General features: G+C 39.5%; 1 protein-coding gene across 1 annotated transcript in view; it reads right to left on the bottom strand.

Annotated features, from left to right (window-relative positions):
• Pclo (piccolo presynaptic cytomatrix protein) overlaps positions 1 to 15,421 on the bottom strand; it is a 348,891-nt gene that overhangs the window by 87,164 nt on the left and 246,306 nt on the right. Inside the window, 4 exon segments of the mRNA XM_040735211.1 lie at positions 1,274 to 1,324; positions 10,197 to 10,411; positions 11,204 to 11,271; positions 11,718 to 11,826. Coding sequence (XP_040591145.1) covers positions 1,274 to 1,324; positions 10,197 to 10,411; positions 11,204 to 11,271; positions 11,718 to 11,826 — 443 coding nt within the window.

Raw genomic sequence — 15,421 nt, 5'->3', positions numbered from 1 at the left:
AAAACTTTACCCATTTGTTCCCAAAGACCTCGGAGAAGCTCAGGGGTCAGACAGTGTGAGCATGGGAGATCTGGTCCACCCTCACACACAGGGCTTCAGTGCCCGCACCTTCATGATTGCTACTGTACGTGTGCATGGTATAAGCTGTGCCACACAGGAGAACTAACCGAATCACCAACGTTCAGGATGTTCCAACCTGGTGGTTCTCAACCTGTGGGGTGCAATTCCTTTGACAAACCTTTATCTCCCAAAATATTTACATTACTATTCATCACAGCAAATATGCAGTTATGCAGTAGCAACAACGATAATTTTATGGTTGGGGTCCCTACAACGTGAGCCTCTCACTCTATAACATGTAATACTGCACGGTATCGTGTGAGGGATAATACTCTTCTGCTTGCAGCCAAGGTTCTTTCTGGAACTTGGTCAGCCACTCAAAGCTGAGTCCATCATTGCTCAACTCTGAATGCAACAGTTTCTGTGTATTACTGTTTCCAGTGACAAATTTCCCCTCCTCTATGTTTATTGAAACACTCATTCCTATCTTTGCTGCCCTGTGAAGTCCTTTGTGAGAATCTTCTTTACACTATGTTGGAGACACACTTGTTTTTCCTTATTGGAACCTTGTTGTCCTCTGATAGCTAATTTGTACTGTGTTAATTTCTATGTGACATTTCTCATCTACCGAGAATTAATTCTTGATATTACCTAACGCCAAGTTTTTAAAACATGTTACTGTGGCTCCAAATAATATATAATTCATAATAATACAATATACAAATATAGAATAATATGCAGAACTAAAGTAGGAAATTTTGTACTTTTTATTATATTTTTCCAGTCAAAGTATTTACCTTATGAATTACAAAGTTATTATATGAAAAAATCCCTATGATAGTTGTTTATAAATAATTAGAAACCAATGATTTAACAAAAGATATCACTGGATTTATGAAGCTTGAAGATGGGCCTTCTGGCTTTTGGAAGAAGTTGTATGTGAAACGTTCAACAAGTACACACTAAGCTCAGGACCTACTGACTGAGGATTTTGAAGTCTGCACTTCAAAGCTATGACTAGTTTCTACACACATCACACACACACACACACCACACACCACACACCACACATATGGTGTAACATTGTGTTTCCATATCCAATTTTTATATGTTATAGAATGCGAAAGGTCCAAATAGGCTGTTAGAAATTCAAATAGACAAATAATAAAAACAGAAAATATGATAGAATGATGATATTAAAAAGTTTTCATACCTGTATTTCTCCTGTAATTGGATGTGAGGCAACCTTTGTTGCATCAGTAGGCTGAAATATTAAAGACCACATATTACATTAATAAATAAAATATTCATAGGTGTTCTCATTTCAACTGTTTTTTGGAATTAACTTCAACTGGCTATAGTACACTGCCTACAAAATACATTTATCCATTTGGTTGCTTAAGACTTATAGCATCTACTTGCAATTTTCATACTTGTTTAAGTTTATAGATACATAGATCTATTTTTCATTTTGAAAGACTGGTATGGAAGTTATGATTATTGTATCAGCAGTATTCTCAATTACTTACAAAATGAATACTTTAAGTTTAAAACATTTTTCTAGAGCACCTAGAGGTTTTAAAGAGCTACTTAGTAATGAAACAGTGTTTGCATAAGACTGTGTAGGAGCATAGGAGCTACAAAGGCGGTCAAGTTGGAGCTCACCAGTACAGTGAAGCGCCCGAGAAACATTTTCCTATGAACAGACCACCTTGAACTAAAATTTATCTTCTCAGATAAATTTTTGTCTTCCTCATAACTCCTTAGGCAAACAGAGTTTTCAAGCAGTTCAGAAAGTAATCCAGGTGTCAGAGGTTGTGGCATACACCTTAAATTCCAGAAGCCAGGAAGCAGAGGTTAGTGGATCACTGTGAGTTCATGGCCAGCCTGGTCTAGATAGCAAGTTCCAGGCCAGCCAATGCTACACAAGGAAACACTGCCTCTAAATAAATGAATAAGTAAATCTAAAGGAAGTGATTTTGTGAACTAATTCATGCTGATGAATAAATGCTTGTTTATGAACTTGTTATAGTTCCTTCTTATTTTTATACATAAGTAGATGCCAGTGCCCGTGTAAGAGTAGGAGCAGGTGGCAATTGAAGTTCAAGGTGTCAGCCCACCAAGAGGAAAGTGCCTGGTGGATGAATCCTGGATAGACAAGGCCCTGAGACCACAGACCCTGGAATGTCCATTGTTTCTGCTGTGCCTTTACATGTTTGCTGCAGCTCTCTTACTCTGGTATCTGGCATGGTGTGAATGGTTTTGGGGAGATTCCCCTTGCTTGTAATGCAGTGTGTTTATTTCATGGATATATCCCATGCTGCTGGGCATTTTTACCTGTGGATATCTGTGCAGATCATTTCTTTTTAAATAAATTTTTATTTAAATGAAAAGCAATCTTATCTTACATACAAATTCCACTTCCCTCTCCCTCCTGTTCTTCTGTGACCCCCACCAGCCCTCATCCACTTTCTAGGGAGCATCAGGCCTCCCACGGGGGATCATCAAAGTCTGTCACATCGTGTGGGACAGGACCTGGGCCCTCCCCACGTATCTAGGCTGAGAGAGTATCCCTCCATGGGGAATGGGCTCCCAAAATGCATTCGTGCACTAGGTTCCACTGCCTGAGACCCCATAGACTGCCCAGGTCTACCAATTGATATCCATGTGAGGGGGCCTGGTTCTGTCCTATGCTGGTTCCCCAGCTGTCAGATTGGGACTCATGAGTTCCCACTTGCTCAGGTCAGCTGTTTCTGTGGGTTTTCACAGCATGGAATTGACCCCTTTGCTCATCATTCCTCCCTCTCTACAACTGATCGTTTGCTCTTACGTTGTACTGTCTAATTAGTAATAGTGTTAATTTAAATAGACTTTTGATGATAAAAATATAAACAAGGAAGTGTCACGCAGGTAGAACACAAGACTTTCTATTGAGGAGCCATGTAGATTGTGGCTTAAGTTAATGATTAAGAAAAACAACTGAGTCCCAATAGACCAGCTAGTTTAAATTCAACTAATCTTAATGTTGGGAGGTATGTTCACAGGTTTTGGAGTGCATCACTAGTTGAAACAAAGCCTTAAAATAACTTAAGGTTAGATTCAGATATTTTGATAATATCTTTGAGATGAAAAACTCTAGAAAACAATTTAAAGTCAGAAGGACACATAGCTGAGGTAAAAAAATACAAAGCAGCCCAATTGTTACTAGGTGACCTACTTTCCTTGCTAGGATTGGTTGATGATCAAAGGTGATGATTAATTCTTTGTACCCATTCCTGACTTCAATATGACTATTTCTGATTGGGTATGCACCCTAAAGGTTTAAAGTAGGACTGACTGATTGTTTTTCATATATAAAGTTTAGGTTTGTGATTACTTTAAATTTCCTCGTAAGATTACCTTTCAAGATTAGTACTAAAGTAATTGGCCCTTTTTTGTAACTGCAAAACACAGTCTGCCAGTAAAAGACCTAATTGGAAAAAAATCTTGCTTGCCTATGCAGTTAATCTATAACAAGTTGCTTGGCTATGAATGTATATGGGTTCTTGGGATAATTTGTCTTCTGCCTATAATACATAAAATGTTTAATCATGTAAGGGAGATGTAAAACATGTTTTTACCTGAATTCATTGTAATCACTTGAAAAATAGAATGTAACCACATTGTAACTCCTACATTGACTAAAAAACTTTGTTGGGCTATTGAAGCTGTAAAAAGAATATACAGTAGAAAGAAAACAGAAGAACAGGAAAATAAAGAAAGAAACCATCTAGAGAGAGAGTGTGTGAGTGCCTTATTTCCCTAGACCCTCAGATAGAAAAGTTTAATACTTGCTGACTCTGTGCATTTCCCTTTGAGCACTGTGGAACTGCCCCTCCCACCATCAAGGCAGCAATAAGTAGAGGTTTTATCTCTGGGTCCAAGTCTATGATAGAACATTAGGTAACATATCAGTAATGTAGAATGAAAACCACCTTATGCATCAAAGCCTATCCACTTGTACGAGTTGTTTTAGTAATTGAATGAAAAACTGAAATAATCATTATAGTACCTTCATATACTTGTTCAGTTACTTTTTAAATATAACTTTGTACCAGAATGAGCATAGTAAAAATTGCTCTGTTTCAAATATTTTAACCCAATAATAAAATTATTAAAACCACTGGTGAGGTCAAGGAGTTAGAGGTACTTAGACCCACATATTTTAATACTTCAGCTCACTTATAATTTATGCCATCTACTAACATTGAAACTACACTGGGGTTTCAAAGGGTTAACTCCCTGCTACTAAGCAATCATATTTATTTAGTGCATATTCCATTTTAAGTTAATAAAATGAGGAAACAAAACAGTGAAAAAGGTTCCATGCAAATGTCTAGACATGTGTGTACACTGAAAAATCAACTGGGGCTTCCTCAAGCAAATACCCTTAAGTTGGGAATGAAGCAAGATCTCATGAGCAGATTGGGAGCATGGGGGGAGGGGAGAGGGAACCTGGGAAAAAGAGAGGGGAAGCAGAGGAGAGGAGAGGAAGATATGGGGGAGCAGTAAGGTTGAGTCGGGGGAAGAATGGAGGAGACCAGGATGAGAGACACTCTAATAAAGGGAGTCATTATAGGTTTGAGGAGAGATCTGGCCCTAGTGAGATTTCCAGAGATCTACAAGGATGACACCAACTGGCAAACCAAGCAATAGTGGAGAGACCACCTTAAATGCCCCTCCCTGATAATAAGATTAATGATAACCTTATATGCCATCATAGAACTTTCATCCAGAAACTGATGGAAGCAGAAGCAGATACCCACAGCTAAACACTGAACTGAACTCAGGGAACTCAGTGACAGAGAGGGAGGAGTGATGATCCAAGGGGTCAAGACTGTGCTGGTGAAACCAACAGAGACAGCAGACTTGACAAGGGGGAGCTGTTGGACCCCAGACTGATGACTGAGAGGCCAGCATGGGACTGATCCAACACCCCCTCGAATGTGATGTCAGTGAGGAGGACTTGGTAATCTTGGGGTCTTTGGTAGTAGATCAGTATTTATCCCAGGCATACAAATCGACTTTGGGATCCCATTCCATATGGAGGGAACCTCTCTCAGCCTAGACACATGGGGGAGGGCCTAGGCTCTGCCCCAGATGAAGTGACAGACTCTGGAGATTCTCCATGGAGGTCATCACCCTCCCTGGGGAATGGTGTGGGGATTAGGTGGGGGGTTGGGGAGGCTGGTAGAGGGGCAAAGGAGGAGGGGTGGGAGAGGGAGCTGTGATCAACATGTGAGCAAGCATGTTTCTAATTTAAATAAAAATATATTGAGAAAATGCTCAACAGTGGCCTGGGGAAAGACTTGTATGTGACCCCAGGTTAACAGTGAAAGCTATATAATTGACAAATGGAATAAATCAAATTTACAAACTTCTGCCTAGCTAAGGAAACAAACACATATGGACACACCCTCCCAGAACAGAGAACTTCTGTAAAATAGATCTGACAATTAATTTCCTCAATATTTAAGGAGCTTCAAACCCTCAATACTAGAAACCAAATAACTATAAAAAATGGACTATAGCCCTTAGTAGATATATCTCAAAAATATACCAATTGATCAGGTCTATAAATAAATTCCCAGCACCCCAGTCAGAGCAAACATGGAGATCAAACCTACATACATTACAAAGAAATGGTTATTAATACAAAGATGAAATGCACTAGAAGGGTCAAGGTGAAAAGAGAGCCCTTGAGCACTGTCGGTGGGGCTGCAAATTAGCACAGACATTTTTAAAACAGCATGATTGATTCTCAAACAGTGAATAGGCTCCAGAAATCCATTCCTGACCACACATCTAAAGGAAATGAGACCCATATTTGTGGAGGCCTTTGCATGCCCACATCTATTTCACCAGTCAACTGATGAATGGATAAAGATTAAGAAAATGTGACACCACCATCGCAGTCTTAAAATCCCTCCTCCCTCGCCTAGGCCCTGCCCTGAACGAAATGACAGATTCTGGATATCCCCCATTGAGGGCCTCACCCTCCTTGGGGAACTGAGTGGGGACTGAGTGGGGGGGTCTGTGGGGTTGGTAGGGGGCGGGGTAGGAGAGGAGGGAGAGGGAAGTGGGATTGACATGCGAAGCAACCTTGTTTCTAATTTAAATAAATAAAAAAAATCTGTCCTCCCTCTCTTCAACAGGACTCCCGGAGCTCAGCCCAGGGCTTGGCTGTGGATGTCTACATCTACTTCCATCAGTTACTGGATGAAGGCTTTCTGATGACAATTAGGATATTCACTGATCTGATTACAGTAGATCACCATTTCTGGTACCCTTTCCACTATTTCTAGGAGTCTTGGCTGAGGTCATCCTTGTGAACTCCTAGGAGTCTCCCTGGCACCTAGTTTCTCCTGGGTTTGGAGCTTGGTCCTGCCTTAACTTGATGTGTCATACTTTGTTGAAGCTATGGGAGGTCTTCCCCTTTCTGAACAGAGATAGAGGAAGAGTAGATGGGGAGAGGGGAGAAGAGGAGGAAGGGGAAAGTCGGGATGCAAAATAAATGTAAAAAGTTAATTAATTAATAAAACTGTAATATATATGTGATGTACACTTGATGGCATTCTATTGAGATAAAATTATGTTGTCTGTAAGACTATGAATTAAAAAAAACAATCCAAGTGCAGAAAGACAAGTACTACATGACTTACTATCATGTGGAAACTAAACTCAATTTTTCAGAAATAGAGACCAGAGTAGTAATTTATCAGAGAGGAAGTAAAGGGAAGAGGAGGAGGCAGTTAGCTAAGAATATGATCTAGAGTTCTATTGATAAACAATAATGTAGTATTCACCTAAAACATTTAGAAGAATAGATGTTGAATGTGCCCAATATGAATGAATGGTAACAATTACATGTGATTAATATACTAACTACTCTGAGAAGACCATCCCAGTATATACTAGAATAAAAAGATTGCCAAAGTACCAGGAAGATGGTTCAGTGTGTAAACGGGCTTGTAACCTGGCCTGACAAGAGTGGGACTCCATGCTCAATTTGATAGCTCTGACCTCCACACATGCAGTATGGCGTGCACATGCCTACTCCCACCACACAAAATAAATAAAAAAGCAATCAAAATGTATTGAAAGGAAATGATGAAACAAAATCACAAAGTAATAATAATCTAAAAACATGTAAATATTTAATCAAAAGCATCTAATAAAATGTTCAATAGATAAACATCTAAATATATGCTGACATTAATTACAATGTAAATATTTAGATATAGCATATTGTCTTATGCAATTTAGTTGTAATTTCATGTTATTAGTATATTTTATGCTATATATAATATATTAGGGTATTTTAAGTAATTTAATATTTAATTTAGTTTTATGCTGACAGATATAAAGGATTTAAAAACCTGATTCTGTATATTAGCTTAACATGTGGCATGTTTGGCCTTGCTGTTGCCTGGCATTAGGTTTTGAAAGCTTCAGAAAACTCTATGCTTTTAGTTTATAGGAAACAGGAAACAAATGATAACGCAAACTATATTATTTAGCAATTGGTACCTGCTAAAAATAAGTAAAAAAATAAACAAAAGATGCATAGGTAGTAGGTTCTCGCCTAAGATAAACCATTACATTTTCACTTAAAATACACACCCACCCACCCACCCACACACACACACACACACACACACACGTCCAAAATAAACAGATTTGATTATTGTCACTTCTGAGAGTTAATAATCTCTGATCTAAAGATAGCCAATGGTGTATATGTATGAGTCACAGAAGTAATGAAAAATTTCTAGTAATCACACTGCAAACAATCAGAAAACATTATAATATATTTATATTTATCCTAAATATTGTCACTTCATCTTGTTAGCATATTAGACATTGTGTTGACATATTTCAGTCTTTTTTTTTTTAACACAAAGTCACTGGAATTTGGCCTGCAATTTACATATACATAGATGTCAGCTGAGACCAGCCTCGTGGAATTAGCAGTTAGTCTTTGGACAGCAGGACACTAAAACTATGTATTACAGTCAAATATCACAGACCCAAATTATTTACAAATTAAAGGCTGCATGTTATACTAGCTACCGATAACACTTTCTAATGCTATCCTACTTCAAGGGTTTTCATCTTCTAAATCATGGTCCCCAAAGCTAACATATTACAGTAAGGTAAAATTGTAAATCCATACCCATAACAAGAACAGAGGTTCACAGGTGATCACTGACATTTTGATCCATAAATATTTTTGTTACTGTTCTGTGCAAGCCACTCAACTATAATATGTGGTTGGGGGGAGTAAAAGTGGTCCTTATGTTTGATGGTGCTTGTAGCCAACAAAGACAAATAAAACACAAACCTGACAACTGCAGTCAATTGACAGATTGTTTTAAGAGACACAGAGAGCAACTTGAGATAGAAGAAGGGATGATAGCAGGCAGGCAGGCAGGCAGGCTGGGAGTCCAGGGGGCAGGGAGGAAAAATGGAGGTAGGAGGGAGAAAAGAAAAAAAAAAAGAAGGAGGGAAAATAACAAGGAGAGATTTGTAATTTCAGAGAAAATCTAATGTGATGACTTCATAGAGGAAGTGTCTTGTTACTCAGTATCCTTACCTCAAGCTCATCGCCAGCTCTGCATTCCTACAGACTGTAGTGGGAAGGCCTCGTACAACCCTTCTTGCTTTCCAATTCGCAACCACCTGCTTCTATGGGATATTTACACCTGCAAACACCTATCCTCCAGACATGTAATTTTCTCTCCAAAACTCCTTTCACTCTGTGTTCTCTCTTGGAACGTCTCCTTCCTTCCTTCCTTCCTTTCTCCTCAGTGGTCTTAGCCCCCACTGTCCTCACTCTACTTCACCGGCTCCACCTGGCAGAGCACCAGCGTTTGTAATTGTACCAGCGGTGCTCAACCTTAAAGAGCACCATTCACAGCGTCTGAAATGGTCTAGGCTGTGTTAAAAGCGCAGTTCTCACACATTCCCGTATGGTGCTGTGCCAAATCTGCTGAAGCACACTTTAGAACCACTGGTCTCCTTGAAATGAGAGGGAGGGTGCTGTGGGATTCCTGCCTGGCTCCTGTGGCCACTTTAGCACCCAAATAACACACAGGACACTATATTAATAATGCAGCTGTTGGCCGTTTGCTATGGTTTCTAATTGGCTAGCTCTGACTTAATTATTAACCCATAATTACTAATGTATATTTTTATAAGGACTTATCTTTCCAAGGATGCAGCCTCATGCGTCCTCTTCCCGTGATCACATGGTGACGACTCTCTTCACTACCTTTCCCAGAATCTTCCTTAACTCCTAGTCCCACCTATCTTGCTTCTCTACTGGCCAACAGTGCTTTATTCAAACCAATCAGACACATATTTACAGAATGACATCTCCCAAGAGGAGGGTATTTTTCCATCTTTATACTCTGGCATGACTCTTAAAAGTGAATGATCATGGGCAAGTGGTTGTGGAGTTTAAGCCAGAGTTGAAACCCTCATAAATGCAATATTGATCACAAGCATACCAGGGCACATATAATAACATTATGTCTAGTATAATTTCTAAGCGAGAAAACCTGTGTTATTTCTAGCTTTTTTTAGAATGAGTAGGATATGACCCTAGGACAGATGGCACAGTGGACATCCAGGAATATCTCTTAAATAGGAGAATAACATGTCACCAAAGTTACATTGTACTGTAGTCTACTTTTGGCAGGTTGAAGCACTAGTGCAATGTCCACTTTTATTCCCCAGCAACTTTGAGGAAATCGCACTGGAAGTGTTTGTTTCAAGTAAAGACATGCGCGTGAAGAACCACCCTTGAGCCGGAAAAGAATAAAATTCAGATAGGTGATCATATGTCAGTGTTGTTCTTTATTTCCTTGTGTCCTACATTATTTCTCCATCTTTGTATTTTTTTACTGAGAAAAAAATCTAGCAGAATATGTATCTGGACCAGCTAGAAGTAAGAAGAGAGAAATATTTGTTTCATTAGATCCTTAGGACATGACCCATCACAAGAAAACTCTTCAGAATGTCATTTCCCGCCCCATCTACCTGTTTTCCAGACCGAGCATTGGCCACTTGCAGTGACATGGGGCACATCTCACCTTGCTGCTGGCATGCTTCTTCTTGCTCACTGATGGTGACCCTGGCTGCCCAGGGCTGGGAACAGAACTGGACCCTGCTGATGTAGGACCTGAGTGGGCATGAGAGCCTTTCTCCACGACTGACGACGTGACCAGTGGTGATTGCTGGAGTGAGACTTTCTGCAGCTCTGCAGCCAACTGCTTGGGATCAACCCCTGGGGATTTTGCCTTGTCCACTAGAACAAAACAAAAGGCTTTATGTCCTGGGTTCGTACTGTGGCACTTGTTGGAGTCCTAGCTGATGACACAACTTTGTCGAAAGATTCAGCTAAACTTTCAAAACTACGTTTATTCCATGTATGCATTTTCAGAGAAATCTAGAAGGAATGCTATAATGATGAATCACAAGAGTAGTCTGAAGTTCTATTAAGTCTTCAGAAAAATGCTTTGAATATTTTATGGCATGTACTCTGGGAATGACAGCATACTCTATCCCCAAGAACTTGCTTCTATGAAAATATCTTTTCTCTCTTCTAAATCTTCCAAAATATTCTCTTTATGCAAGAAATCTCAGAGTATATATATATATACATATATATATATATATATATATATATATATATATATCACTTTCTGTTGGACCTGACTGGTTGAATTTAGTAACCAAGACTTCCTAGAGTAACTGTAATACCAACAGCAAAAGGCCTAGTTGTGCTGAAAAAGAAAAAAATAGCAATTTTATGATTAAAATGAAATGGCTCCATGCATTGCCTACACAAGATGAATTCATATTTAACAAACTTAAAACATGAACTCATATAGTACATATTTAATACAGATTTCTTGCCTACTCTAACACTGAAATATGCAGCATGTTTCCGCAGAATGCTAATAACATAACTAAAACACTTTTGGTGTCATTCATGATCACATGCATGTATATAAATCCGTCATTCTTTCTGTATCTATGTCAAAGAAGACGTATCTCCCTTTGCACGCATGTTTGAAGTCAGACTGCTGTCACCTACCAGCTTTAGGTGGCTCGTGAAGTTCCAGGTGCTGGGGATTTTCAGAATCAGACAACATATTGAGGTCCCTATAAATTAAAGCAGATTATTAAGAAAGACACAGAGGAATCTGGAAACCAAAGCTCCCTTCTCCCGCCTGCCTTGATTTCCTTTTCAGGAGGTCAATGAGAAGTGGTATATGATATAAAGCCGCTCCCAGGCATGCTCACCGTGCTAACCCAGTTCATATTAGCAATGTTGTTAAAAGTCAAAGCTGATAAAAATGATCATTTAAGGTGAAATCTTTATGGATTAAATGCAAGCCACTTGAAAATATTGCACACATTGGGTTCTGGCCTTCTTTTAAATGGAACACATTTTAATAAAAGTATGAAAGGGAGAGCTGTGGCACATCAGAAATAGTTGCTGGAGTCTTGTCTCTTGCTGACTGGCAAAGGTTCCACCTTAACACTTTTAAATCAAAAGAGACATGGAGAGCCAAAAAATGGAAACAGAAAGATGGGGAAAAACTCACAGTCTTACACATATTTCTGCTTCCCCACTTTGCTGATTAATGATGCTCTGTACTTCCTCATATGTTTTAGAAGTTAAAGGGATCCCATTCCATTCCAAGACTTGCATCCCTAAAAGACAAATTTGAGTATAAAAATCAAACATGTGTGCTATCTTCAGTCTTAGTTCACAGGGAAAAAAAGACTTTCTGTGCTCTTAAAATCCAAATCAGCACACCGTGTCAGAGAACATTGGCTCAATGTTCCCCAGACATCATGTAGTTGGATATAAACTTACCTGGATATATAATATGTGTGTAAGACAACATGCAAATTTTACTTCTAAAGACCTATTGATTTCTTACCAAGAACATGCATTCTGTTCACACTTCTATTAAGAAAACTGTATTAAACAAAAAGACAAGTAATTGCAACCATTAGCTTGAGATGTTGACTTCCACATTCTCTTATGGAATGGGATGTTACAAAGTCACAGGGATTTCCTGCTCTTGATTTTGCCAGGTAAGTCAGATTGCACTTTGTGTCAGACGTTTCTGAACAGAGCAGCAAGCATGTTACAGGAAGGTCAGCTTTGTGGGTCTGTGACCTGTGCATTAGTACAAGGCTCTGTGTTCAGAAAGGCTCCATGCTCTGCTGTCATCTTGAAAAATCTGCCCTTTCATGTTTCATCGCATCTGATAAATCATGTACTCCTCGGCCCAGTCACGGCATTTTGTTTATGCAGTCTATGTGAAAAGACAATTTTATGCAAAAAGAAAATAGCAATATATTTAACGTTTAAATATTTTATATCCATTGTTTTGGTACATTTTGTGAATTGTCAAAATAACCTAAGAGCGCATGTTTGACATGATTCACATGGCCCTAATATATAGCTATATGAGATGGATATACGTAGTGAAAATCATCCAATAGCGTACCCAAATATTTGTAAATATAACCAGCTTTACCCTAGATAAAATGACTGTATGCCATTATATAGTAAATGAAAAATAATAATTACTGAACAATTTTATCTTTTCTATGCTTCATACTCTGTAATTCCCTATTGCTTACGTCGGCACTGGTTCAATGGGAAACTGTTAATATTGTACGGTTGTGTCTTTCATTTTAATGGCATAATATACATTGGGAAACATGTTACCAGTTGCAATTAAGTGAAAGAAATGTCTTTATACTAGAGTGGAGTAACAGAAAAAGTCCATCCAAAGGCTCACAGTAACACAGAGAAAGACTTTTATATAACTTACTCCAAGAAAACTTTATCTTCAGATGGGTCTTAGGTTTATTTCAACAATCCCAGCTGTTATACACAGAAAATAAGAACATTATGTAAAAGACATTGGCTCTATGAATAACTCAGAACAGAGAAAGCAGAAAGCAAAACATCCCCAAAGCTAGGAAGACAGCCTACATTTATCCTGAACTGGAAAATTAATGGTACAATAATTCATATATTACCCCTTCACATCTCTACATAATCATACTTCATGGAAATAGTCAAGGGTCTTTTTTTTCTATCAAATTTATCTGCTAAGGTTTTTACAGTTTGGAACAACGGTAGGACTAGCAAAACTTAATTACTTGGTGAGACAGAGAATGTGTCTAGTCGCAATGAGAGAAAAGACATTTCATATTGTCAGTAACATAGCTGAGCATATTCTCGCCTCAGCACATGTGTGGCGCTCTGAACTTTGAGCTCTGCTCTGTCCCAGGACAGACACCTGCACTTCTTTCCCAGTCATCTATTAAAAAAAAAAAAGCTAAAGGCATCCTGCCAGCTCTTTAGTCCTGCTTTGGTAACCATGCTGATACACAGTGACAAGGGTCACTACTTCCAGCATAGTTATTTAACAATTCCCACTCCAATGTCTCTTACTTCCTGCAAAAGAACGGAATACAACTTGTACCCATTTAAAAAAATGTGTTTAAAAATATGAGTCAAGGGGAGTCCAGGGAAGCAGCTGTTTCTCTGGCAGCATCAGGTAAACAGGCCGGCTTCCCGGCCTGTGTTCCAGGGCCTGCAGATCGCCTGGGAACTGCACAGAGCTCCCAATCCTGGCGGGAGCCAAGGACCCCAGACTCCAGGTCTTCTCTCCCACCTAGGAGACCAGGAAACCAGAGGAGGCTGAGAGTCCAGGGAAGCAGCTGTTCCTCCAGCAGCATCAGGTAAACAGGTCAGCTTCCCGGCCTGTGTTCCAGTGCCTGCAGATTGCCTGGGAACTGCACAGAGATCCCAATCCCGGTGGGAGCCAAGCACCCCAGACTCCAGATCTTCTCTCCCACCAACGAGACCAGGAAACCAGAGGAGGCTGGGAGCCCAGGGAAGCAGCTGTTCCTCTGGCAGCATCAGGTAAACAGGCCGGCTTCCTGGCCTGTGTTCCAGTACCTGCAGATCGCCTGGGAACTGCACAGAGCTCCCAATCCCGGCAGGAGCCAAGCACCCCAGACTCCAGATCTTCTCTCCCACCAACGAGACCAGGAAACCAGAGGAGCCAGGGAGACCAGGGGAGTAGCTGTTCCGGATCAGGTACAACAGGACCCAGCATAGGGTCCAGGGGACCAGGTAGGAGGCTAAGCGCCCCAGATTCCTGTTCTTCTTCCCCACCCACGGGACCAGCATTTGGACAAGGAATAGAAGAACCACCAGATTATTGGACTTGCTAGCACCCACCAAAAGGGAACTCTGGTCCCCAGACCAGTAAGGGGCTCTTTCTGCAGCCACTAGAAGAAGAGATGGGAAAGAGACAATACAAAAGCACACTCAGCAACAGAAAAACAAATATGACACCGCCAGATTCTAGAGACTCCACACCAGCAAGACCCCAACATACCAATGCAAATGAAGCAGAAGAGAACGACCTTAAAGGCACTTTCATGAAAATGATAGAGGCCCTAAAAGAAGATATAGGAAAATCCCTCAAAGAAATGGAAGAAAAAACAAAGCAAAAAAATGCAAGAAATGGAAGGAAAAAAAACCAAAAAATGAAAGAATTGGAAGAAAAAACAAACCAAAAAAGGCAGGAAATGGAAGAAGAAACGAAGCAAAAAAATGCAAGAAATGGAAGAAAAAACAAAGCAAAAAATGCAAGAATTGGGAAAAGAAACATACCAAAAAATGTAAGAATTGGAAGAAAAAACAAACCAAAAAAGGCAGGAAATGGAAGAAGAAACAAAGCAAAAAATGCAAGAAATGGTAGAAAAAACAAAGCAAAAAATGAAAAAAATGGAAGAAGAAACAAACCAAAAAAGGCAGGAAATGGAAGAAGAAACAAAGCACAAAATGCGAGAAATGGAACAAAAAGCAAACCAAAAAATGCAAGAAATGGAAGAAAGAACAAACCAAAAAATTCATAAAAGGCAACAAATGGACGAAAAGATAAACAGAAAATTGCAAGAAGCAATGCAAACACTGCAAGGGTTGAAAACTGAAATAGAGACATAAGAAAAAACACAATCTGAAGAAAGGCAGAAAATAGAACAGTCAGGCACTACCGATACAAGCATTACCAACAGAATAGAAGAGATGGAAGAAAGAACCTCAAGTGTTGAAGATACACTAGGAGAAATGGATTTATCAACCAAAGAAAACCTTAAATACAACAAATACTTAACACAAAACATCCAGGAAATATGGGACACCGTGAAAAGACCAAACCTAAGAATAATAGGTATAGAAGAAGGAGAAGAAATCCACCTCAAAGGG

The sequence above is a fragment of the Mesocricetus auratus genome, unplaced genomic scaffold, assembly GCF_017639785.1.
Source record: "Mesocricetus auratus isolate SY011 unplaced genomic scaffold, BCM_Maur_2.0 Super-Scaffold_100043, whole genome shotgun sequence".
In the NCBI taxonomy this organism is placed as follows: domain Eukaryota; kingdom Metazoa; phylum Chordata; class Mammalia; order Rodentia; family Cricetidae; genus Mesocricetus; species Mesocricetus auratus.
This window is presented reverse-complemented; position numbering and strand designations above follow the sequence as displayed.